At 46.9% G+C, this 24714-nt stretch overlaps 2 protein-coding genes, 1 long non-coding RNA gene and 1 pseudogene across 4 annotated transcripts; 3 read left to right on the top strand and 1 right to left on the bottom strand.

The window, feature by feature from the left end:
• Positions 1-4832: 4832 nt before the first annotated feature.
• LOC120970188 (small nucleolar RNA U3) lies at positions 4833-5040 on the top strand (annotated as a pseudogene).
• Positions 5028-10569, bottom strand: LOC141028025 (uncharacterized). The gene is made up of 2 exons (XR_012190166.1): positions 9763-10569; positions 5028-5276 (listed from the first exon to the last, which is right to left on the bottom strand). It is a non-coding gene; the product is annotated as an uncharacterized lncRNA (long non-coding RNA).
• Positions 5284-8640, top strand: LOC109755311 (putative receptor protein kinase ZmPK1). Its single transcript, XM_020314224.3, has one exon. It carries the CDS (start codon positions 6087-6089, stop codon positions 8526-8528), a length of 2442 nt encoding a protein of 813 aa, XP_020169813.1. The 5' UTR covers positions 5284-6086; the 3' UTR covers positions 8529-8640.
• A 308-nt stretch (positions 10570-10877) lies between the features above and the next one.
• LOC109755312 (putative receptor protein kinase ZmPK1) lies at positions 10878-15382 on the top strand. 2 transcript variants are annotated; one of them, XM_073505811.1, is made up of 2 exons: positions 10878-14123; positions 14313-15382. In XM_073505811.1, the coding sequence occupies exons 1-2, from the start codon at positions 12714-12716 to the stop codon at positions 15159-15161; spliced, it is 2259 nt and encodes a 752-aa protein (XP_073361912.1). In that variant the 5' UTR covers positions 10878-12713; the 3' UTR covers positions 15162-15382. The 2 variants fall into 2 exon arrangements, with proteins under 2 accessions (XP_073361912.1, XP_020169814.2); XM_020314225.4 differs by having other exon boundaries at positions 10878-15382.
• Positions 15383-24714: the final 9332 nt, after the last annotated feature.

The following is a 24714-nucleotide window of genomic DNA, read 5'->3' as shown; positions in this document are numbered from 1 at the left end:
AGATATCATATAAACATACCGAATTTCATATAAACATACCGGATTTTATTACAAATACATCAAAGCGGTCCTAGGCGGCCTCTGGAGTATAATTAATATTCCCTCCGTCCGAAAAAGTTTGTCCCTCAAATGAATGTATTTAGCACCAGGTTAGTGCTAGACATCCATTTAAGGAACAAGCTTTTTCGGACGGAGGTAGTACATAATATAAATGATCGTCGGTGTCTGGTCCCCGTGTCCGACCATCAGCCCCGAGAACTGAAGCTTCACCGTCTCCAGTTCTGCCTCGGCGCTCTCCAGCTCCGCCTCCGGAGCCCCGAGAACTGAAGTTGTCCGCCTCCTTGTCGCCGCCAAGCGACTAATCGGTTGAACATGCTCAGCCCACCAAGCTTGGCGTCGATGGGAGGGGAGGAGCGGTGGCCTTCCTTGGACACGAGCAGCGGTGACCTACCATGCACTACTCTTCCTCGCTGTCGGTGGCGCACGCGAACGTGCCGGCTTCTTCGTGGTCGTGGCGTCGGGGCACGACCTCCTCCTCGTCGGTGTCTCCGCTCACCCGCCTCGTCGTCGAACTCTTTGCCGGCGGCCGCCACCTCCACCACCTGCTGCCGGTACCGCCAGCGGGCGAGGCAGATCTTGCGGGCGGAGCGGTAGGAATCGAGCATCGCGTCCTGCTTCGGCAGGACCGCGTCCGGCGCGACCGCCCTGCCGGCAGCGACCTGCTCATCCGCCTGCATATGCTCCTGGAGGAGGTTGTGGTTGTAGTTGGCGTCGGCGTCGGCCTACGCTTTTCGGAACTGGTCCTCCCGCTCGGCCCGCACCATGTCCATATAATGGGCACGGGCCTCCGCGATGGTCATGGTGCAATGCACCAACGAGGGTGGAGTGGAGGAGAAGGGTGGTGTTGGCTTGTCGTCGGAGGCATCCTCCATTTGCACGTCATCGTCGGAGGCGTCCTCTGGCTGCCTGCCGGCCTGCCAGTCGGCAGCAATGGTCGCCATGGCCTTCTTCTGCTCCGACGTCATCCCGCCCTAGAGAGCTTTGGCGGCGGAGGGTTCCACGGCGGAAAGTGGTGCGGAGAGGGATGACTGTGGCTATGGCCGGGGAAGTAGGGCAGCGGTTTATATAGCACCGATGGGCGCCAGAGGGACGGACGGGTGGCGTCGGAGGAGACGTCTCGGTAACCTTGTGCCATCAATGCGGGCGGCAGACTAAACAAACGTAAAGCAATGACATGAGTATATGAATGAAATCGATAACTGGCCATCATGCAATTCTCACAAAAGCTTCAAAAAGAGGGAAACCTTTTGCTTGAACTTTCCAGCTTTAGGGTGTGACTACTTTCATGAGTGCCGAGTCAAGTCGGCTCGGCTCGCTAGAGCTCGTTTCGTTAACGAGCTAGCTCGACTCGACTCGTTACTATAGCGAGCTCAAATCCAAGATTGGCTCGACTCGTATAGCTTGCGAGCTAGCTCGTTTAGCTTGTTAAGCTCATTATAGGTATGAACACAAAACCTTATGAATATGATAAAAAAAATTAATTGAGAATGTAACATGTACATATTAAGCATGTACGATGTTTACAAACAATTGTAAGTAGCTTAACTTATAATTGTCAGTAGCATCAACATGTCAGCAAGTCAGTAACATGTACATGACTACAATAATCATCAATAATCATCAAGTTGGTAACATGTACATGATCACAATTCCACATACAATGGTACATGACCACAATAATCAGCAAGTTAATAACATGTACATGACCCGAGAGGTGAGTTTATGCGGCACTGTCGGCATCGTGAACTCACGTTCAGAAACAGAGGAGACAGGAGGGGAATTGACACACTAATCTCTCGCTATTTCACTAGGGGTGGAAGGAGAGGAATCATGGCTTGTGTCTCTTGGGCGGTTTGGCCTAGTGTTATGCGGATGGGCCCTGTGTTGTGCCTATAGGACTGGCCTGGGATGCAAGGTGGTGTTGGGTGTCTAATTTTTATACCGAGCCTAACGAGTTACACGAGTACTTGTGAACTCGGCTCGTTTAACTTGGTCTATAAACGATTTTAAAATAAAGCTTGGCTCGACTCGTTATTCTTCGAGTTCGAGTCGATTTGAGCCGAGTCACGAGCTACTCGTTTAGCTCGCGAGCTTTGAGTTTTTTTTATCCCTATGAAGCACTAAATGGTCTAGAAAGTAATGTACTATACCAGCCAATTACACTTTTGAACCCAAAAAACCCTCAATTTCCGTAAATTTGGTTTAACAATATGTTTTTCAGTTTCTAACCCAAAAAAACCGAAGTTTTGGTTCGGTTTGTTTTTTGGTTTTGCACACCCTGGTGCGGCGGGCACCCTATTCAGCGGGACCTCCTATGTGATGCGTGTTGCGCCCAACAGACGCGCGCCACACAGGGGGTTCGCCCAGCTTAGAGTGAACTACAACTGGACACATGTGATAAATCCAAAAAAAAAAACTTAAGTGCCTGGAAGGGATCGAACCCAGGACCTTGCAACAACTTACTACGTCGCTAGGCACTATACCACCTACAACTAATTGTCTAAGATGGCATCTGAGTTTATATGAACTATCAGCCGCGATAGATTTCAACTTATTTTGAAATTTTGAACTTGATTGTTTTTGGAAAAAATAAATATTTTCTGCAACACAACATGTATTGAAGAAAGAGGAACAAAATTGAATAAATAAACACTTTTTGAATTTAAGAACATTTTTTTAGAAACATGAACATTTTTTGAAAAACAGGAAAATACTTGAAAACACAAACATTTTTTGAAAATAAAAAACAATCCAAATCGTGAACACTTTTTGTATTTGCGAACAAAACTGGTAAACTTGAACATTTTTTAAATTTGTGAAGAAATTCAGAAAGCTGAAATATTATTTGAATTCCGGAACATTTTTTAGATTCGTGAACAAAAAATAAAAATGCGATTTTTTTTTTAAATTCCCAGACCTTTTTTTGAGTTTCAGAATGAATTTTGAAACATGAAGAACTTTCAAATTCGTGAACAAAACTGGAAAGTCGGAACATTTTTGGAAGTTGGAGAACATTTTTTTAATTTGTGAAAAAAATTCAAAACATGAACATTTTAAAAAATTGCAAACAAAATTTGAAAATGGGATTTTTTTTTAATTCTCCAAAATTTTCAGAATTTGTAACAAAAAATTTAAATGGCGACATTATAAAATTTCTGAGCATTTGTTGAAAAAGAGAATAAAAAGGGAAAGAAAATAAAAGGAGAAACAGAAAAGGGAAAATGAAAAATAAAAGAAAAACAAAAAACAAAAACAAAAAATTCAAAATAAGAATAAAAAGAAATAGAAAAAAGAAACAATAAAAATCCGGTTTCAGAGAACCTTCTGCAAGGTTCCCAAAACTGATAAAACCAGACCTGCTAGACGGTTCCTAAAACTGAACGTAACAAATCACGCAATTGGGCCGGTCCAGTGCACTCGATCCCGCTTGAAATTATGCCGCAACGATCGTCCAATAGGGAATTACTGGGTCTTCAGGGGAGCAACTAGTTAACGAGCGCTCCTTCGGGAGCCTCGCAACGATCAGCGCCACTTGGCGCGCTCTCAGCCATTCGCCACGTGTCGCGCTCTGGACGCTCCCTCCGGATTTTTTTTATTTTTCCGCACGCGTTTTCGGCTTTTTAAACGGTTTTTTTCCGGGTTTTTTCGACGTTTTGGTTTTCCCCCGGTCTTCCTTAGCGTTTCGACCAAAAAAATTTGTTGAAAATTTTTTTTGCGCGAAAAAACGTGTTTACTTTTCTTTTTCTTTCATGAAAATTCATGTTTTTTTTCGCAAGAGGCACGGTTGTGCTTTAGCGAGAGTCACGGCCATGCCTTTTGGAAACGAAAAAAAAACGCGTTTTCTGTTTTTTCTTTTGCGAGAGTCACGGTTTTACTTCCGTGAGAGGCACGGTTGTGCTTTCGTGAGAGTCACGGCCGTGCCTCTCGGAAACGGAAAAAACAAAACGCGTTTTTTGTTTTTTTTCGCGAGAGTCACGGTTTTGCTTGAGAGTCACGGTTTTGCTTCCGCGAGAGGCACGGTTGTGCTTTTGCGAGAGTCACGGCCGTGCCTCTCGGAAACGAAAAAAATATGTGTTTTCTGTTTTTTTTTCTTTCGCGAGAGTCACGGTTTTGTTTTTGCCAGAGGCACGGTTGTGCTTTCGCGAGAGTCACGGGCGTGCCTCTTTTGGAAAGGGAAAAAAACGCGTTTTCTGTTTTTTTTCTTTCCACGAGAGTCACGGTTTTGCTTCCACGAGAGGCGCGGTTGTGATTACGCGAGAGGCACGGGCGTGCCTCTTTCGGAAAGGGAAAAAACCGTGCTCCCGGTATGGTTTTTTCGTCCGTTTTTTTCGTGAAAAAAAAGTTCGTCAAAACCTATCAACATGGGATCTAGTTTTGAAGATCTCGACGCGAGGAATCCAATGGTAAAAACGATTTGAGATTTGGACGCACGATTTAAGAGATAAAACGTTTTGAATAAACGAATCTACGAAAAAAGGGAAAACTCCCAGGTTGCGACAAGTGGCGCGCTGCATGTGCGCCACTTGTCGTGACCTGGGAAGATGGAGTGTTCTTTGCAACGAGTACTCCTTAATTAGTGATTTCGGGTCTTCAGCCTCGGCGTTTGATTTTAGCAGGCCAGCGGGGGCAGGACTCCAGACCATTCACCATAGCATATTGGGCCGGTCCGTTACATGCTCAGCGCCCAAGCACAATGCAGTAGGCAGAGTAGGGAGGCGTTTACATTAGTACCACCTCGGCAGCTTAAAAGGGGTTTTCCACTGCTTTGACGCATGACCTTACTTGAGCAGGATCTGTTCTATAGGATCGTACCGCTGCATCCTTGACTAATATAAGGAGGCAAGCACTTATGCTTGGTTGATGACATCTGACCTGTGGGCCAGAGCGTGATTAACGGCTCAGATCAGTCTGACTGATCCCATGCCTGCAGAGGATCGTTCTTGTTCAGCTCTAGGTGGCTCTCTCTCTTTTTGCCATTTCTTGTTTATATACAGCACAGTTTTTACAAAGCCAACAGGAAGCACTGTGAACACCAGCGTCAAACAAGGTACTTCATTCAGGTACAAAACGTCCAACACCGCAACAGCCCGGGGGTAATCAGAATGGAACAAGTCCTCATCTTTGGATGCTTCGCTGACTTAAATCAGAGTGGAGCTCGTCCACTCGTCCGTGATCGTTTAACTTGATCCAGCGGCCATTGGAAGAAGCAACCACATCTGCACCAAAGGAGACTGGTCAGCGCAAGCGCAACGTTTACAGATAAGACTTTCTTTCTTTCTTGCCAGATCACAGCATTTCTCCGGCTAAATTTCCTTTCATTACTGAAAGCTGATAACACACAACACAAGCACCGAAGCCACGCTCCTGTCAAGTTGGGACACCGGGTTTTCCACGGAAGCACAAGAGGAATGCTGCCGCTCGGTTCTGGTAGTATAAAATTCTGCACACCTTACTGATCACAGGACCATCACGGTATCACTCACCTACGACCAGGAATGGGAAGAAATCAGAGCCGTCAGGCTGATGAAGCTGAGCACGTGGCTTCTCTCTCACTCAAGACAAGCCACGGTCAACCTTGCCGGCTCTTGCTCAATACTACCTGGAACCATCGCGTTCCCTACCTTTCCTCACAAGAGAATGCTATGCTACTCGGTTCTAGCGTAAAACCCTGCACACCATATCATCACAGGGCGACCATCACGGCATCACCTCTATCTTCTAAGCTGATGAAGCACGTGTTTTCCTCTCTCATCAAGACAGATCTCGGTCAACCTGAAATTATGCGTCCTTGTCGGCTCTTTGCTCCATACTGAACCTGGAAGGCTGGAACCATCGCTCCCTACCTTTATCTTCATCGCTCATTATTATGATCCATCTGGTAATATCCGGGGTCCATTTTCTGTACGGACTAAAAGGACTTGCCGTCCAGGTCCGTAGCATGCGACTAGTACATGCTACTACAGTAACTCGGCAACTTGGCACGTGAGCGTACTCTTTTTTTCAACACTCATGTGTGTGATATATACATGGCTGTAGGCTGTAGCACTGAACGCATCAGCAGAAACCAGATGACGACTGCTGTGGCCTTCACCACATCCATCTCACTCCTCCTGCTGATCCCCGTCGCTCTTGCAAAGGATCACACCAATGGCGGCAGCTACCTCGCCAGAGGCTCCTCGGTGTCCATCGAGGATGGCACCAAGGCCACCACCACCACCATCCTGGCGTCGCCCAATGGCGCCTTCGCCTGCGGCTTCTACAGGGTGGCCACCAACGCCTACACCTTCTCCATCTGGTTCCGCTCCTCATCGGCCAAGACCGTCGCGTGGACGGCCAACCGCGACGCGCCGGTGAACGGCAGGGGGTCCAGGCTCGCCTTCCGGAAGGACGGGGCCCTGGCCCTGCTCGACTACAATGGCGCGGCCGTCTGGAGCACCAACACAAGCGCGACCCGTGCCAGCCGCGTGGAGCTCCTCGACAGCGGCGACCTTGTCGTCGTTGATCCAAACGGCCGGCGCCTCTGGGGGAGCTTCGACTCACCCACCGACACGCTTCTGCCGTCACAGCCGATGACCCGGCACACAAAGCTGGTGTCTGCGTCTGCCAGGGGTTTGCTCTCATCAGGGTTGTATGCATTCTACTTTGACAATGACAACCAGCTCAAGCTCATCTACAACGGCCCTGAGGTCAGTAGCGTGTACTGGCCTGACCCTTTCACCACCCCGCTTGTGAATCACAGGACTACCTACAACAGTAGCCAGTATGGAGTTCTTGAGCAGACAGGCCGGTTCGCCGCGAGCGACAACTTCAAATTCACAGCTTCTGATCTTGGTGATAAGGTCATGAGGAGGTTGACTCTGGATTACGATGGCAATCTCAGGCTGTACAGCCTGAACGCGACCACCGGCGGCTGGTCGGTCTCTTGGATGGTATTCCGCGGAGTCTGCAATATTCATGGACTCTGCGGCAAAAACAGCCTCTGCAAGTACATACCCAAGCTCCAGTGCTCTTGCCTCAGAGGCTTTGAGGTGGTCGATGCAAGCGACTGGAGCAAAGGGTGCAGGCGCAAGGCAAACCTCAGGGCCACCCAGGATTTCTCATTCAGAAAGGTCGCGGGAGCTGATTTCATTGGGTATGACTTGCTCTACTGGGAGCGGGTGACAATTCGGAACTGCAAAGATTTGTGCTTGGACAATGCTAATTGCCAAGCCTTTGGTTACCGTCAGGGAGAAGGCAAATGTTTCACAAAGGTCTATCTTTTTAATGGCAAGAACTTTCCAAACCCTCACACTGACATTTATCTGAAAGTTCCCAGGGGAGCGCTGTCTTCCTCAGAATTGGCTTCTACCGTAACCCATGAATGCAAAGTTCATCAAAAGGAGGCCAACAGTACATCTCTATTGTTCCAGGATGGCTCTTCTAACTTCAAGTTTGGCTACTTCCTTTCTTCTGCATTAACACTGCTTTTCATTGAAGTGATATTAATCATCGCCGGGTGTTGGGTTGTTCACAAATGGGAGGGAAGACCAGAGATTATAGATGAAGGTTACACGATAATTTCCAGCCAGTTCCGAATATTTAGCTACAGGGAGTTACAGAAGGCAACCAGTTGCTTCCAAGAAGAGCTAGGAAGCGGTAGATCAGGAGCAGTTTACAAGGGAGTCCTCGATGATGCAAGGAAGGTCGCAGTGAAGAAGCTAAACGATGTGATCCAAGGAGAGCAGGAGTTCAGGTCTGAGATAAGTGTCATAGGCAGAATTTATCATATGAATCTCGTCAGAATTTGGGGGTTTTGTGTCGAGAAGACGCACAAGCTCTTGGTTTCAGAGTTCATCGAGAATGGTTCCTTGGCCGCAGTTCTTTTTGATCACCAGAGTAACTCTCCTGTGCTCCAATGGGGCCAAAGGTACAATATTGCACTTGGGGTGGCAAAAGGACTGGCCTATCTCCATCATGAGTGTCTTGAATGGATTGTCCACTGTGATGTCAAACCAGAGAACATATTGTTAGATAGAGACTTTCAGCCCAAGATTGCAGATTTTGGACTGATGAAGCTACAACAGCGAGGATCAAGCGCAGAAATGTTGTCAAAAGTGCATGGGACTAGAGGCTACATTGCACCAGAATGGGCTCTAAATCTTCCAATCAATGGGAAGGCCGATGTTTACAGCTACGGCGTAGTGCTTCTTGAGTTAGTGAAGGGGGTTCGTCTTTCCAGATGGGTGGCTGAGGGCGAGGAGGAGGTTGAAATGGCTGGTATATGCTCTATTGAAATCCTTAAAGAAAAACTAGCAGGCGAAGACCAGTCATGGCTTCTGGAGTTTGTCGACCACAGACTGGATGGAGAATTCAACCAGTCAGAAGCTACAGTAATGCTTAAGATAGCAATATCATGTGTACAAGAGGACAGGAGCAGAAGACCAAGCATGAGCCACGTGGTCGAAACTTTGCTTTCACTTGTGGAGTAATATTCAGTATTGTATTACTATTGTTACATCTAGCTGATATAAGAATAACATTATGTGGTGTCGCAGAAAAGTTGCTGCAAGCCTTATCGCTGCCATATGTAGCGGCTCTCCAGATTTGTGTCAATACCTAGTTTCTTAAGAGGGAGTACTAACTACTCCCTCTGTTCCTCAATATTCTGTGATGTTGCAGAAAAATTGCTGCAAGCCTTTCCCTGCCATATCTAGAGACTCTCCGGATTTGTACCAATAACTAGTTTCTTAAGATGGAGTACTATCCAGTAACTAGGAGTACTATGTATTTCATTCTGTCTTTCTGTTTGGATGCTTAGGTCCATATAACAAAACACATCTACTTTCAGTTATTTGAAGAAATATGCAATCCTAGTGATCTAGATTGATAGCAAACAGAAATGTATCAAATCTAGATGGAGTACCTGATTTATCATGCAGCTGACAGATTAAAGAACAGAATGTAATGGATTACTCAGTACTCACAGCTATAGAAGTTATATGATTCAACAGAATCAGCAATGACAGGAAGAGTGAAAACAATCGCCAGTTCAACCATTCAGAAGCTACAGTAATGCTTAAGATAGCAATATCATGTGTGCAAGAGGACTGGAGCAGAAGACCGAGCATGAGCCATGTGGTCGAAACTCTGCTTTCACTTGTGGAATAATATTCAGTATTGTTCTACTTCTGTAACTTTTTATAAGACGTTTTTAGAGTCTATGACAGTGTCAAAAAATGTCTTGTATTAAGTTACAGAGGGAGTATTTACTATTGTTACATCTAGCTGAAGTAAGAGTAATATTATGTGATGTTGCAGAAAAGTTGCTGCAAGCCTTATCCCTGCCATATGTAGTGGCTCTCCGGATTTGTCAGTACCTAGTGTCCTAGTTTCTTAAGATGGAGCACTAACTTGAAAGTAGTATTTCATTTTGCCTTTCTGTTTGGATGCTTGATTCCATATAACAAAACACATCTACTTTCAGCTATTCGAAGAAACCTTTGATCCCTAGTGAGCTAGATTGATCGCAAACAGAAATGTATCGAATCTAACATCAATAGTAGGTCGGATCAATCTATAGTCAGTTTTATTACTACCTGATTTATGATACAGCCAACAGATTAAAGAACAGAATGTAATAGATACAGTAGATTATTCACAGCTAGAAAAGTTAGTGCATGATTCGAAAGAATCAACAATGACAGGAGGTGTCAAAACAATCACCGGTTCACTCATTGTTGCTGCCAATGGACTCCCGCATAGGCATAGCCACCGAGCGGCACATTGCCTCGTGCGCGGCGTTGAACGGAGCCTCCATCCCCAACCAAGTACTGCGCGGGGCCAAGCACCTTCCCTTGCTCCGGCTCCTGTACAGAGACGACAACCTGAGCACCTCGAGACGTCGCGGTCGACGCGGAAGCCGGCGCGGAGGGAGAGGAGGCGGGAGGAGGCGCCGGCCACGGGCTTCCTGACCTGGCCGTCGAAGCGCGCCGCCGTAGGAGGGCAGCGGGGAGGAGTAGGAGGAGGAGGTGCTGGTCGGGTCGGAGTTTCGGAGAGGAAGGCGAGCGACGGCAAGGAGGGCCGGGGACGGGAGGAAGGGGGTCGACGAGGCCCGAGAGGCAGTAGAAGGCGAGCGGGTCGTGGTCGGGCAGCGAGCTGGAGCGCGCAGTGACGCCGGTGAGGGCTGCCGCGGCGCGGTGCTGGGACGGGAGCAGGGGAGAGGGGCGACACGCACCAATTCGATAGGGTCCCTAGAACTGCTCCGTTTTTTCGAGGGAGCTGTCCGTACTGCTTACACAAATACTCCTACTAGCAGTAGCAGTAGTAATCCTCAAAAAAAGAAAAAGAAAAAGCAGTAGCAGTAGTAAAAAGTTTTAAAAATATTTCATACATTTTCCTTCAGAAATTGCTTTTGGATGCCGAGCTCCATGAACGCCTTCAATTGCAAAATTCAAAATTCTTAAAAATTCATAATTTTACATTTTAAAAAATTACCCAGCGGTAGAAGACAACATGACCTCGATCTGTCTTTGCTTACCTGGGCGCCCCCTTGCTCGATGGTATGCGGAAGACGCGACATCAACCCACCGAGGCCGTGTTCATGGAATCCGGCTTGCCTGCTTCCTCCCCATGCTCCCAGCTCCTACTTCATCTTACGGCTGTCTTTTTTTTCCTTTTCCTTTCATGCGGTAACATTCGGGGTCGCCGTGCTTGACGGGTTAAATCTTAAATGACTTGCCGTCATTTGGGATCCCTTCCATATCCCCCCACGACGTAGATCGACGGGGATCGAAGCCTTCAAGGTGGTTGACCCAAGCAACTGGAGCGAAGGGTGCAGGCCAAAGTCAAACATAACAGACGACTGGAACTGGAACATCGCTTCAGATTTGAAAAACCATAGTTTTTTTCTTCTACGGTTTAGAAAAAAGTGTTCAGGACATCTTCTCTTAAATACCAAAGAAACATGGTATTTAGAGACAATATGTTTATAAAACTGTGATATTTGTAAAACCCAAACACCTCAAAGTTTTGAAAACTGTGGTTTCTGAGAAAACCATAATATTCTCCAAATAATTCAAAAAGGCTGTAGCTTAAGTCTTCGTAGCTGCATCTTTTATTTTACCTTTTACCGTTTCATCTTTCAAGTCTTTTTTAGGGGTACCTTTCCATTGAAAGTTGCCTGGCAAGTTTACATTCATTTATTTTCAATCAATTCTCCGTTGAAAACTTGCACCACATTGTCAGTCAATGTGTGAGTTAAATGCGCTGCGTCCAGTTCACTAGTAAATGAGTATGAACAGCTTTTTACTATTGACATATACACAAGCGCGTGTATTATGAAGTCACTGCTAATTTAACAAAAAGTCGCACAAATCTCAAAACTAACGATGAGTGGCTTAGATTTTTGGTGGGTGTGGTCGCCGTGTGCTACTCGTCTGCATCCGCTTACAACCTGCTTACATGACATTTTTGTTTATACGGAGGAGAAAAATATAAAAAAGTAAGGGAAATGAACTCTTAGGCTACTCATAGTGGGGAGTATCATATACTAATATTATACATATGATACTAGCGTATGATACTACCTCCATAATGCATAGTATCATAAAGTAGTATCATAGATGATTATATTTATTGCCATGCATGACACAAAGTAGCATAGCATTTAACATGATATGGTATCTACCTATGCTACTTTAACCCTCTCTCTCTTCTTTAATTGTGTGCCACGTAAGCATGTTTGCTAGTCTCAAGTGCATGTTATCGGTTATGTTACTCCCTTATGGCCAGCCTTATGCAAAGGCTTAACTATAAGTGTATTCTTAGACAAATACAATAAATGTTTAAAAAGAGAAAGAGAGAAGATAGAACAAAGTACTAATGTAATAACCAACCTTTAGAGCATTTACAGCCGGACATAGCAAATATGACCCCTTAAACGCACGCGGACATGCCCGATCTGTCCGTTTTGAGCCCCTATTTATCCATCCGTGCAGCCACACTTTTCATTTTTCTTCTCATATATCCGGTCACTTGCACGTGATTGGTCAAGATGAAGAGAGAGAAATAAAAGAAGAAAGAAAGAAAGAGAGAGGTGGTCGGGTAGGGCCGCGTCCTATGTGGCAGAATGCCCGAGCGCGGCCGGGCGCATCCGTGAGCCCTCGTATCCTCCTCATATTTAAGATGGATATGAGGGTTTGCGGACAGCCCGGGCCTATAGGATGATACGAGGGATCCAGTTGGGTCACGTTTTTCCTTCTCTCTCCTGTCCGGTCACTGACCGGGCACGTCCACGGGCGTTTGAGGGATGGTTTAAGGTATCCGGCTGTAGATGCTCTTAGCTCACACTATTGTATGAATGACGACATGGCAGTTTCATATAGTCAGCACTATTAACCATGCTCGCACCCAACCACCAACAACCAGCCGACTACAATTAATCACGGTGGCCCTACTAGTGTAAGAAGTCATCGTGTAGACTAAAATAGTTTTTGACATAGATTTCAAAATAATAAGCATCGGCCAGATTGCAGTGAGCAGCGCTCGCCGTGTCCCTCGCGCCGTTCAGTCCTTTTAAAACTACTAGGGCAGGACTGCAACTAAATTATGGAAGCCACGTGAACCTGGGTGCATATAACTAGGACACAAGGTGCTTCCTCCTGCGCACTGGATACATGAATGCCATGACCATGAGAGTTGCCTACATCTTCACCACATCCATCTCATTCCTTCTCTTGCTTATCTCCGTTGCGCTTGCAAAGGATCATGGCATCAGCTACCTTGGGCCAGGTTCCTCCATCTCCACCAACAGCAGCAGCAACAGCACAACCACCACCATCCTTTTATCGCCCAGCGGTGCCTTCGCCTGTGGGTTCTATAGGGTGGCCACCAACGCTTTCACCTTCTCCATCTGGTTCACCGGCTCATCAGGGAAGACCGTCGCTTGGACGGCTAACCGCGATGTGCCCGTGAACGGTAGGGGATCCAGGCTCTCCTTCCAAGAGCACGGGGGCTTGGCCCTGCTTGACTACGATGGCACGGCCGTCTGGAGCACCAACATGACCGCCGCTCATGCAAGCCGAGCAGAGCTTCTCGACAGCGGCAACCTTGTCGTCGTGGATCAGGACCATCGGCAACTTTGGAAGAGCTTCGACTCAGCGACCGACACGCTTCTGCCATCCCAGCCCATGACCCGGTACGTACAGCTGGTATCTGCATCTGCCAGGGGTCTGCTCTACACAGGGTTCTATACGTTGTACTTTGACAGTGACAATCAGCTAAAACTCATCTACGATGGCCCCGAGATTAGTAGCATATATTGGCCCAACCCTGCCAACAAACTGTGGGTAAATCAGAGGAGCGCTTACAACCGTAGCCGTTATGCTGTTCTTCAACAGACAGGCCAGTTTTCCTCGAGTGACAACTCGTCATTTGATGCTTCTGATCTTGGTGAAAAGGTCATGAGGAGGTTGACTCTGGATTACGATGGCAACCTTAGGCTGTATAGCCTAAACGCAACAAGCGGCGATTGGTCAGTCTCTTGGATGGCACTCCGCCGAGTCTGCGATGTACATGGACTATGTGGCCAAAACAGCCTATGCAAATACATACCAAAGCTCGAGTGCTCTTGCCTCGAAGGCTTCGAGGTGGTTGATGCAAGCAACTGGAGCAAAGGGTGCAGGCGCAAGGCAAACATAACAGCCAGCTGGGACGACCGGAGAAGACATGAGGCAAACAACATGGCCACTTTTTCGTTCAGTAAGCTCGCACAAACTGACTTTTACCAGCATGACTTGGAGTACGCAGACTCGGTGCCATTCTTGCAGTGCAAAGAGGCATGCTCGGACAATGTTGATTGCCAAGCTTTTTCGTACCGACGAGGAGAAGGCAAATGTTATCCAAAGGTCTCTCTTCTGAATGGCAAGAACTTCCCAGACCCTTACAATGACATTTATCTGAAAGTTCCCAAGGTAGTGATGTCTACGCCAGAATTGGCTTCTACAGTAACCCACGAATGCAAAATTCATGAAAAAGAAGCAGACATTTCATCGCGGATGTTCAAGGGTGCCATTTCCAAGTTCAAGGTTGGCTACTTCCTTTCTTCAGCATTAACGCTGCTTTTCATCGAAGTAGCTTTAATCATCGCTGGTTGTTTGGTAGTTTACAAATGGAAGATAGGACCAGAGGTTACAGATGAAGGTTACACGATAATATCCAGCCAGTTCCGAATATTTAGTCACAGTGAGTTACTGAAAGCAACCAATTGCTTCCAGGAAGAGCTAGGAAGTGGTGGGTCAGGAGCAGTTTACAAAGGAGTCCTTGATGATGAAAGGACGGTTGCAGTGAAGAAGCTAAACGATGTGATCCATGGAGAGCAGGAGTTCAGGTCTGAGCTAAGTGTCATAGGCAGAATTTATCATATGAATCTGGTCAGAATTTGGGGGTTTTCTGTCGAGAAGACGTGCAAGCTCTTGGTTTCTGAGTTCATCGAGAATGGTTCTTTAGACAGAGCTCTGTTTGATTACCAAAGAATAATCCCTGTGCTCCAATGGAACCAAAGGTATAATATTGCACTTGGGGTGGCAAAAGGACTGGCCTATCTCCACCATGAGTGCCTTGAATGGATAGTGCATTGTGATGTCAAACCAGAGAACATATTGTTAGATAAAGACTTTGAGCCCAAGATTGCAGATTTTGGACTGGTTAAGCTACAAAAGCGAGGATCAAGAGCACTGATGTTGTCAAGGGTACATGGGACCAGAGGATATATTGCACCGGAATGGGCTCTAAACCTTCCAATCACTGGCAAGGCCGATGTTTACAGCTATGGAGTAGTTCTTCTTGAGTTAGTGAAGGGGATTCGGGTTTCTAGTTGGATGGTCGACGCTGAGGAGGAGGTGGAAATGGCTGTTAGATGCTCTACTGAAATTCTTAAAGAGAAACTAGCAGGCGAAGACCAGTCATGGCTTCTGGAGTTTGTCGACCACAGACTGGATGGAGAATTCAACCATTCAGAAGCGATGGTAATGCTTAAGATAGCAGTATCATGTGTGGAAGAAGAGAGGAGCAGAAGACCGAGCATGAGCCATGTGGTTGAAACAATGCTTTCACTTGTGGAATAATGTTCAGTGTTGTATTTACTATTGTTACATCTAGCTGAATTAAGAATAATATTATGTGATGTTGCAGAAAAGGCAAGCCTTTCCTTGCTATGTGGAGACTCTCCGGATTTGTACCAATAACTAGTTTCTTAAGATGGGAGTACTAGCCAGTAACTGGTATTTCATTTTGTCTTTCTGTTTGGATGCTTAATTCCATATAACATAACACATCTACTTTCAGTTATTTGAAGAAATCAATCCTAGTGAGCCAGATTGATTGCAAACAGAAATATACCGAATCTAACATGAATAGTAGGTTGGAACAATCCATATTATTCTGTGATGTTGCAGAAAAGTTGATGAAGCCTTTCCCTGCCATATGTACAGACTCTCCGGATTCGTATCAATAACTAGTTTCTCAAGATGGGGTACTAACCAGTAACTGGTATTTCATTTTGTCTTTTTGTTTGGATGCTTAAGTCCATATAACATAACACCTCTGCTTTCAGTTATTTGAAGAAATCTGCAATCCTAGTGAGCTAGATTATTAGCAAACAGAATTTGTTATGGGATCTAACATGAATAGTAATAGGTTGGATCAATCTATAGCCAGTTTTATTACTACTTGATTTATCATGCAGCCAACAGATTAAAGAACAGAATGTAATAGATTACTCACAGCTATAAAAGTTATAGTATGATTCAGAAGAATCAACAATGACAGGGAGTGTCAAAACAATCACCAGTTCACCTGAGCACCTCGAGGTCGGCGCGGAAGCCGGCGGGGAGGCAGGGGATGCGGGAGGAGGCGCCGGCCACGAGGTTCCCTCCCGGGCCGTCGAAGCGCGCCGCCGCAGGAGGGGAGCGGGAAGGAGGAGGAGGTGCTGTTCGGGTCGGAGTCTCGGAGAGGAAGGCGAGCGACGGCGAGGAGGGGGGGAAGGGAGGAGCGAGTCGAGGAGGCCCGAGCGGTAGTAGAAGGCGAGCGGGTAGTGCGAGCTGGAGCTTCGCGGTGACGCCGGTGAGGGCTGCCGCGGCGCGTCTCTGGAAGGGACAGGGGAGAGGGGCAACGCGCACCAATTCGATAGCTGCTCTTTTTTTCTTTTAGTTTTTTTCGAGGAAAAACTGCTCTTTTTTTCGAGGGAGCTGTTCGGCTTAAGCTTAGCTGCTTACAAAAATACTCTTTATTTATTTATTTATTAAGAAAAGGCCTTCGTGGCTAGTTTTATTAGGTTCAAATCAAAATTACATCATCCACTAACTTATTGACCAGACAATCCGAGGTTCGTCGGTCCAAAGAGCATCTCCAACAGCCGCGCTTCGCGCCGCGCGCAAAAAACTAGTTTGTCGCGCGTCGTTCCGCTGGTTTTGCGCGGCCGCCAGCGCTGGCTCCAACAGCCGCGTAAAAATGCAGTGCGCGCCGCTTCAGCAGCGCGCAAAAAATGCAGCGCGCGACTCGCCGGGGCATTACATATATTGCATTTTGGACACAAAATGAATTTAAAACATTCAAAATGCAATGAACATGACATATAAAATTTCACACAAACAAGTTGATAAATAAAAGTTCATGCCCACAAGTTCAAAATCATGCCCACAAGTTCATCCAACCAAGTTCAAAATGCAAACCAAGTTCAAGACACAAACGAAAGACACATCAATCCTCTTCCTCGTCTTCGTCCTCATCTTCCGAAGACGATTCTTCCGCCTCCGAAGATGAATCTTCCTCCCTCTTCTCATCACGTGAAGCTCCGACGGTGTTGGCAAGATCTTCAATGGTATCTTCATGGGAATGTGTGTGAGGAGGCACATCGAAAGACATTCCGCTCATGGCGGCCGGAGGTGCACCCATGCCTCCCATGAGAGAAGCAAAACTCATGCCTCCCATGGCGGCCATAGCGTCGGAGGGTGCTCCAAAGCCACCCATGCCTCCCATGGCGGCCGGAGGTGCACCCATGCCTCCCATGGCACCTAAACCGCCCATGGTACCTCCGAAGCCACCCATGCCACCCATGGCGCCGAGGCCACCGCCACCCATTGCACGAACCATGGCTCTTTTTTGGATCAAGACTTCTTCACGGGCAAGATTGACATACTCCTTTTGCGCCTCATTGAGGTTAGATGTGTCCAAGAAGATCAAGTGCTTCTCCCATTCCAACAATCTAGTTCGCTCCTCATTGCTCACCTTCCTCTCCTCCAAAGCCACCTTCCTCTCCTCGGCCGCCACCCTCCTCTCCTCGGCCGCCAACCTCCTCTCCTCGGCCGCGGCATCTTGGTTCCTTGCCATTTTCCTCACCTCATTGGCTTCTTTTCTTGCCTTCACAATAGCTTCCATAGCATTTTTGAGCTCATCATCTCCTTTCCTCTTCTTCTTTTCGGTTTTGTCTTTCTTGCACCCATCCGGTCGTTTTGGCTTCGAGTATGAAACCGAGTTGGGTGTGGGGCTTCTCTTGCCGTCATCACTTGATGCATCATCCTCCTCCTCATCATCATCATCATTCAACTCAATTGTTCGCTTGCGTTTGTTGCTCAAATGCAAATCATCCAAATCTTCACGCTTCTTCCATTTCTCATCATCCTTCAACAATTTGTAGCAATGAGGCAAGGTAAAGACCCTTCCTTTCTTGATCTTCCCCTTCTTGGTTTTCCTCTCCTCTTCTTTGAACAAGTTTTGTGCAATGTTGTACTACATGAAAACAAAGCTTCAAACACCAACAACAAGTATGATGAACATGTATGAAATGCCACTTACTCTATCGTCCTCATTTGTGCCACTTGGATTCAACTTGTCAACCGCCTTTTGTGTGGCCGCCCACTTTTGACAATCCGAGTTGATTGTCGACCATCGGGACCGAAGTGATCTCTCGGAGCGGTCAATTCCACTCACGTTGTGAGCATCAAAGTGTTCTTTCATCCGCCCCCAATAAGCATCTCTACTTTGATCACCTCCAACGGATGGATCCCTCGACACTTGCAACCAAGTATTGCATAGTAAGATGTCATCGGTGTTGGTGTAATTGCCCGCTCTTCCTTTCGGCGCGTCGACAATTCCCTCACCCTCCTCGTCCACCTCGAACTCATGGTCTTCGAAATGGATGTCATTGGTTTGAGACCAATGCGAATTGTTGGAACCAACACCCATAGTTGACATGTATGCATCATCGTTGAGACTACAAAGTTTTTTGAACAATGCAAATAAGCTATCTATATGAATGCATTGAAAAAATAACAAGAAAAGAAAAGTTGGAAAAAAATTCTACCTTGGGGGCATTTCGTCGAACATGTTGCGCGTCGGCCGCCGGCTCAACGAGTGAGCTCGCCGGCGCTTCGGTAGCCGCCGCGCCCGTCGCACGCCCTGCAAGCTTCTTCCTCATCGCCTTCGAGGTGCCCGAGCCGTCCACCGCCTTGTTCTTCTTCGCCGATGTCTTGCCCTTCTTTGGCTGCGCCGCATTGGGGAGCTTTGAGGAGGGGGCGGCGGCTCGGGCCGGCGCCGGCGCGACGCCACAGGCCGCGCGCGAGGCCGATGGTCGGCGGAGCTCCGGCGAAGGCGAGGCCAACGCCCCCCACGCTAGGGTTTGCGGTGGCGGCGGCGGCAGCGGTGGAGGGGTCGCGGCTATAGGCTGGGGTGAGCGGGGTGCCGGCGCGTGCGTCCATGGGTGCAGTCCGCCGGCGCCGGCGCGCGCGGGGCGTAGGAGGCGGAGAGGAGAGAGTGCGGCGCGAGTGCTCGAGTGTGCCGCGCGCGGAAGCGGGCGCCCCAAATACACCGTGCGAGATAGCGAATCCGACCGCGCGCCCAACTCTTTATACCGCGCGCGCGGTTATTGCGCGCCCGCTGGAGCCACCCGCCGGGTTGCGCGCGCGCTAAAATGTCCAAATTTACGGCGCGGCGCTCGTTTAGCGCGGCCGTTGAAGATGCTCAAAGAAGCGAGTTCTTATTACAAAAACAGTATCTAGCTAGCTCATACGCGATCATATTGGCCAATCTAAAACAACGTTTAGAAGAGACCTTCCCGATCAAAGAAACTAAACCGGTGCACTTGGCGAAAATCGATGCTACTGCATTCCACCACTGTGTTTGGCCAGTAGAAAACTTTATGACCTGAAGAGAATCTGATTCCGTCTCGGCCCTATGAAATCCAAGAGAATTGACAAATTCCAATCTGTTCCGTGTTGCCATTGCTTCAACTGTAACCACATCTCCAAATGCATTGTGCTGCAATAAAGTTACCTCTCTCATCACGTATACCGTATGTAAATGCATTGTGCTGCAATAAAATTACCTCTCTCTCATCACGTATAATCGCCGTTGATGCTCCAGCACCCTCATCCGCAAAGAATGCTGCGCCGACATTAAGTTTGATAAAATTTGGGTCAGGTACCTTCCATACTAGCGGTTGATGTACAACTCCCCCCCCCCCCCCCCCCCCATCTATGTATCCTGTGCGGATTTCTATAGAATCGACATGCTTGTAATTTGCAGGAGTACAACGTCACGCGTCTAACTAAACTTAAGTAAGCAATGCTAGTGCAAGACGTCATCTAACCAACATAGTATCGTCGTGTCTAGAGCTTTTCAATAATCGTATCCAATTGAGAACGACTACGTGTGCAACTACAAGTGTAGTGTCAAAAACGCTCTTATATTATAGGACGGAGGGAGTATTATAGAAGCCAACAAAAATAATCGCCGTGTTTGCATCGATGGGATTAATGTATCAAGAGCTTCATATAAAAAAGATGAAGATAAAATTGGCTGCATTTTTTGCGAGAAAATAAAATTGATTGCATTTCCTTGATTTCATTTCCTGAACCAAAAAAGTGTTGCATCTGTACAATGAATTGAGTTTCATAAAAGATTAAGATAAATAATGACTGCATTTTTTCTGAACCAAAAAAGTGTTGCATCTGTGCAATGAATTGGGCAATAAATTTGATTGCATCTCACCTAGAATTGAAAAAGGCCCTGGATCATGGAAAAGGGTTGTCCCTGCATTTCCTGTAAATCCAAACAAGTTCATGGCTGAATCCTCGGAAAGAAAGAGAGATAAGGGAGGGTGCCTGGGGAGAGAGGGAGGGAACAGTGGAGAGAAGGAGGCACTTGCGTAGGTTGCTGCTACTGCCGTACTGCGGCTGCGCGTACAGCTTCTCCTTCTAGCTAGCTGGAGGTTGCCATGCATGACCCATGAGCGCCGGAATATGGCGGCCACGTCCACATCCATACATACATGTGAGAGAATGAACATTGCCGTCGGGCACGTCGACACCATCCAGCGGCAATGGCGTGCTCTGCTTCCACCAGCAAGCACTTACACGGCAAGCAGCACGGGGGCCGGACCTTGGCGGCGAGAGCCAGCACTGCCACGGCAAGCTGAAATTTGAGATGGGCTCTAGGCCCATGTAGCAATTTCTGAAAAATCTCTAAGGGCCCATGTGGGTTATATGGCACTAGGTGTAGTGGGAAGTTTAGTCCCACCCCGGAAGTGGAAGAGGAGTTGGACCTCCTTATAAGGGTTTCTCTTCTACATGCTATTGGAGCTTGAGAAGAGAAGAGGCCCTCGCGCACTCCTCCTCCGCCGCCCGCCGCAGCATAGGTTGCATTTTAAAACAAAAGAAAAGAGCAAGTTCCCACAGGCGAAGAGCTGCTAATACACAGGAACGGCACGGCTCCTACACCGCTTAACTCCAATAATAGAACCTGGTCCCACATCCCTTGCATTTGATAATGAAACAATCAGAATTTGTTGAATTGAAATATGTTCAATCTCATTTCTTTTACGTGGTTTTGGCAACTATCAATTATCTCTTTCCTCGGCTTCCTACACGGATATAGCCGTAAACGGTATCTAGTAGGCAACCTGGGAACTACATTAGCTTAGGGGGATCGGGTAGCGAGCGCTCTCCTCGGCAAAGCAGACAAGAAGCAATTCCACCATTGGGAACGGCACGCCCCCTTCCCTAGGGCTAGAGGTATTTACACGCTGCATTGAACCTAACGCTAGAGCGAGTACTACGATGAAAATCACTTTTACGAGCGATACCTTTGTCTTTGGTGCTTGAGTTGTCCTCCCAGCGGTGTGGTCCTCGGTTTCGGAAATGACATATTGAACCGGTATCTTTAGCATATAAAAAATCCTTTGTTTGACGGCATCCCTCCTCTAAAGCTGCTTCCTTCCTTTCCGGTTCGTAGTGGTTACGAGCAGAAGTGCAATTCAAAGCGCATTCAATAGTTGTATTAGATAGTTTAGATATAGTGACCCACTAGTTCGAGATGCACTGACCTTGGCCATTGCCTGCTAACTACGGTCATTATATGTCAATTCGGATCGCACACCGGAAGCAAAGATCAGGGGATTGCCAACTTGAATGAATGTAATCTGGTTACGGTGTAGGGGAGATTTATTATTGAGTTGATAACGCACTCCGTTTACTAACATTGAGAACTATGCCATGGAATGGAATATTCCCATTTCCGATTGTTGAAAACAAATGCGACTTTCAAAAGGCACATCAAATGTATGGACACAACGATTTGCCCACTGATTCATTGATTCATTAGCTGCGCTGCTTTTGTGAGTTCCACTGGCGTGAAACTCCGAAGGGAGAGCCCGGAGGGAGCTTATTCATTCCTTTCGTGGCTTGCCATGGTTATTTCCTTGCCCAGGGCACAGTCTGGTTATCTGTTTTGTGCCTCATCGGGCACCCAAGGGTTTATCTTATGAATGGTGCGATCCGGCATCCTTGAAGCTCTGAACTCCTCTCTGGAATTTTGACCATGAAAATGCCATTTACCCTTAGCAATGAAGAAATCTATTGAACAATCTGTTTCATTGCAATACCTCGCTCTAACAACTCCTATTCCCACGGCATTACCACAAGGATTTCCTGTTTCCCCGATCCACCAGCTACGTTCGCACACTTCCAAATAGTAAATGCTCCCGCGGTTGGAGTTGAGACTTTCTTATCCCTCTTGTTACGACGGATCGAGCATATGATTCTTTTCTTGATATTAACTTGCAGAAGTTTTTGATTGGTCTTTTTCATGTCATGGGATAACCCCCCCGAAAGAAGAGTGCAAAGACCAAGTTCCCATTTCCTCCGTTCATCCACGAGAATCGATATTCGTTCTTTCCACTTTGAATACGTCAATTCTCGTCTGTTACTTGAGATTCGATACGTAAGATACGTCATTTCTCATCCGTAACTTCCATCCGATAAGGGCAATAAAGCCAAGGCAAGCTCATATTTGCGTATATAAAGGCTTGGTGTGGAGTTTTGGGGAGAGGGCCTGGGTTTCGGGAGATGAAAAAAGCCTACTTTTACAGCTAAGTGATTAGGACTTGATCGAAAAATATTGCTCTCAAAACATGCATTTATGAGGTAAACTAGAAAAACACTACTTTGGACCCATAGTGATCCGAACTTTTTTCATTGGAAATCGAGTTTCCTTAGGGAAAAAGGACTTGCTAACTTTTGCAGCTATATGAAACGGACTTGCCTACGGCACTTTTGCACCGAAGAAACTAAAAAATAGTCTTTCTCCGCCTAAAAGCAAGGTAGGATTTCTACGAAACAAGTCCGAATAGGTAACTAGGCGGATAGGAAGGATTTCTACGAGCTTCCGTTCATGAATTGAAATATGCATGCATCCCATTCATAAGGAGTAGCTGGCTATCCGTGTGCAACACTCATTTCTTTCTAGGAAGATAAGATCCCGCTCTAAGGCATTGGAGCTGCTGGAATATGATACGAAAATACAGATTGATGTTTCTGCTTCTCCTCTCTCGGGAATAGTTTACCGACCGGGCCACCTGTAAATTCTTTAGTTAAAACAGGCCTCGGGAGTAGTCATCCTAGTATCGAAAATCATCTATTTTGCTTTCCGAAGGTAGACAGCAGCGTTGATTCTCCGATTATACGATGGCAACATGTGTGAAGTCTAGTACCAGATCATATCGGGGATAGCTAGCTCATCAGCAGTTCATTTCTATGTATGGCGAGAAGTCCAACTGTCAAGCATGGCACGATTCCAGAATCATCGCTTGGCTGCTGCTTAGATGAGATGAAACCTGAGCTGACTTCTCTGTTTTAGTACCGGCCAGGCCTGCTTCTTAAGTGAACTCATCCATTCCCTTGTTAGTACAGAAGGAGGCGATATCGTGTCAATTCCCTAAAGAAAACCGTCTTTTCCAATGATTTAGGGCCCATACCCCAATAATGATGACGAAGAGGTCTTCCTGCTTCAAAAACAGGGCTTCCTGACCCGATAAAAGAGTGCACATGGAAGTAGTTCCGCTCAATTCTCCAATACGACTTCGGGTGTGACCCCAACCCCACCAAATGGTGATCCTCGAGACCAAAGGGCATTGAACGAGAGAGAAGGAAATCGTCCACAGAGAATTGGAGTATCCGGCCTAGTGATAGTTAGAAAGAGTTGGCCAATACAGAATCTCATGCGCCTCTCATTGATGAACCCCTTTTTCCTTTATCCTCTACTGGTGGCTGATTGATTGAGCGCCGGTCTCACTCATTCTTTATGAGCGGAAGCCATGCACCTATCACCTATAACCGGAGAAGTACTATACGGCACGGCACCTTCGGCGAGGACTCAACTCAACAGAGAATGATTTGACAAACATTGATCCATGCTTGGCCTTAGCCTGAGCTCAACTCTGAAAAAGAAAAGAGGAGAATCTCTCTAGCTTGTGGAATCACTTCCCTGGATGCTTAGATAGCTCGAGAAAGTGCGCCACTTCTCCCTTAGAGCCCATCTATCTAAACGGGTATAAAAACAGAGAAATAGGCTCATTAAGTGAAGTGAGAACAGAACTCGATCTTTGCTAGGCGTGAGAAGAAGATATCGGTCCTTTGGCCATCGGGAGCAGTGGTAAAGAAATCCTTTGAATGGATCAGTGAGTTCCGGCACGATTGCTGGAACGAACGGAATCTACGGGAACGAGATCTTTCTGTTGGCACGATATCTTTCAGGAACTGCGGTAATCCAATCCTTGAGCTAAGGACGAATGCTTGATTTGCAATCTTTCAAGACGATTTTATTGTAGCAGATGTGGAATCCAGATTGGCATAACGGGTTCTACGTGAAGTCAGCCGTTCGTCATCATTTGAGGGTTCGGGTCGGGATCATGGCCATAAATCGCGACTTTTTCCACTAGAGCGAATAGCATTCTTCGAAACAGGCACAGGACACTAGAGCGAATAGCATTCTTCGAAACAGGCACGCACAGGACTTGAAGCAGAATCAGAGAGTGATCCCTTTCCAACAGACTGATCGAATTCCAGTGATACACTACGCCTGGCACTATTCGTCACATTAGTAGTTAAGTTACTCATTTGTTACGAACAAAGAGACGCTAGAGATTCTATGAACTTCAGATCGATGCCATTCACTAATCTCAATCGTCTTTCTATGGATTTCTGGGCCGATGGGCGATAAACCTTAAAAGTAGCTGCTACGGGCTCTGTGGTGCGTCTCAGAGCCCTTCCCCATGGGGGGTTCCCGTTCTGCTAATCTTGCTATCTTCCCCAGGTTTGCTCGTTTCGATTGGAACAAGAAGTCCGT

The sequence above is a fragment of the Aegilops tauschii genome, chromosome 7 (assembly GCF_002575655.3).
Source record: "Aegilops tauschii subsp. strangulata cultivar AL8/78 chromosome 7, Aet v6.0, whole genome shotgun sequence".
Classification (NCBI taxonomy): Eukaryota; Viridiplantae; Streptophyta; class Magnoliopsida; order Poales; family Poaceae; genus Aegilops; species Aegilops tauschii.
This window is presented reverse-complemented; position numbering and strand designations above follow the sequence as displayed.

Bases quoted from the DNA above. Each gene is read 5' to 3' on its own strand.
- LOC109755312 (XM_020314225.4), top strand. From the start codon at position 12,714: ATGAATGCCATGACCATGAGAGTTGCCTACATCTTCACCACATCCATC.
- LOC109755311 (XM_020314224.3), top strand. From the start codon at position 6,087: ATGGCTGTAGGCTGTAGCACTGAACGCATCAGCAGAAACCAGATGACG.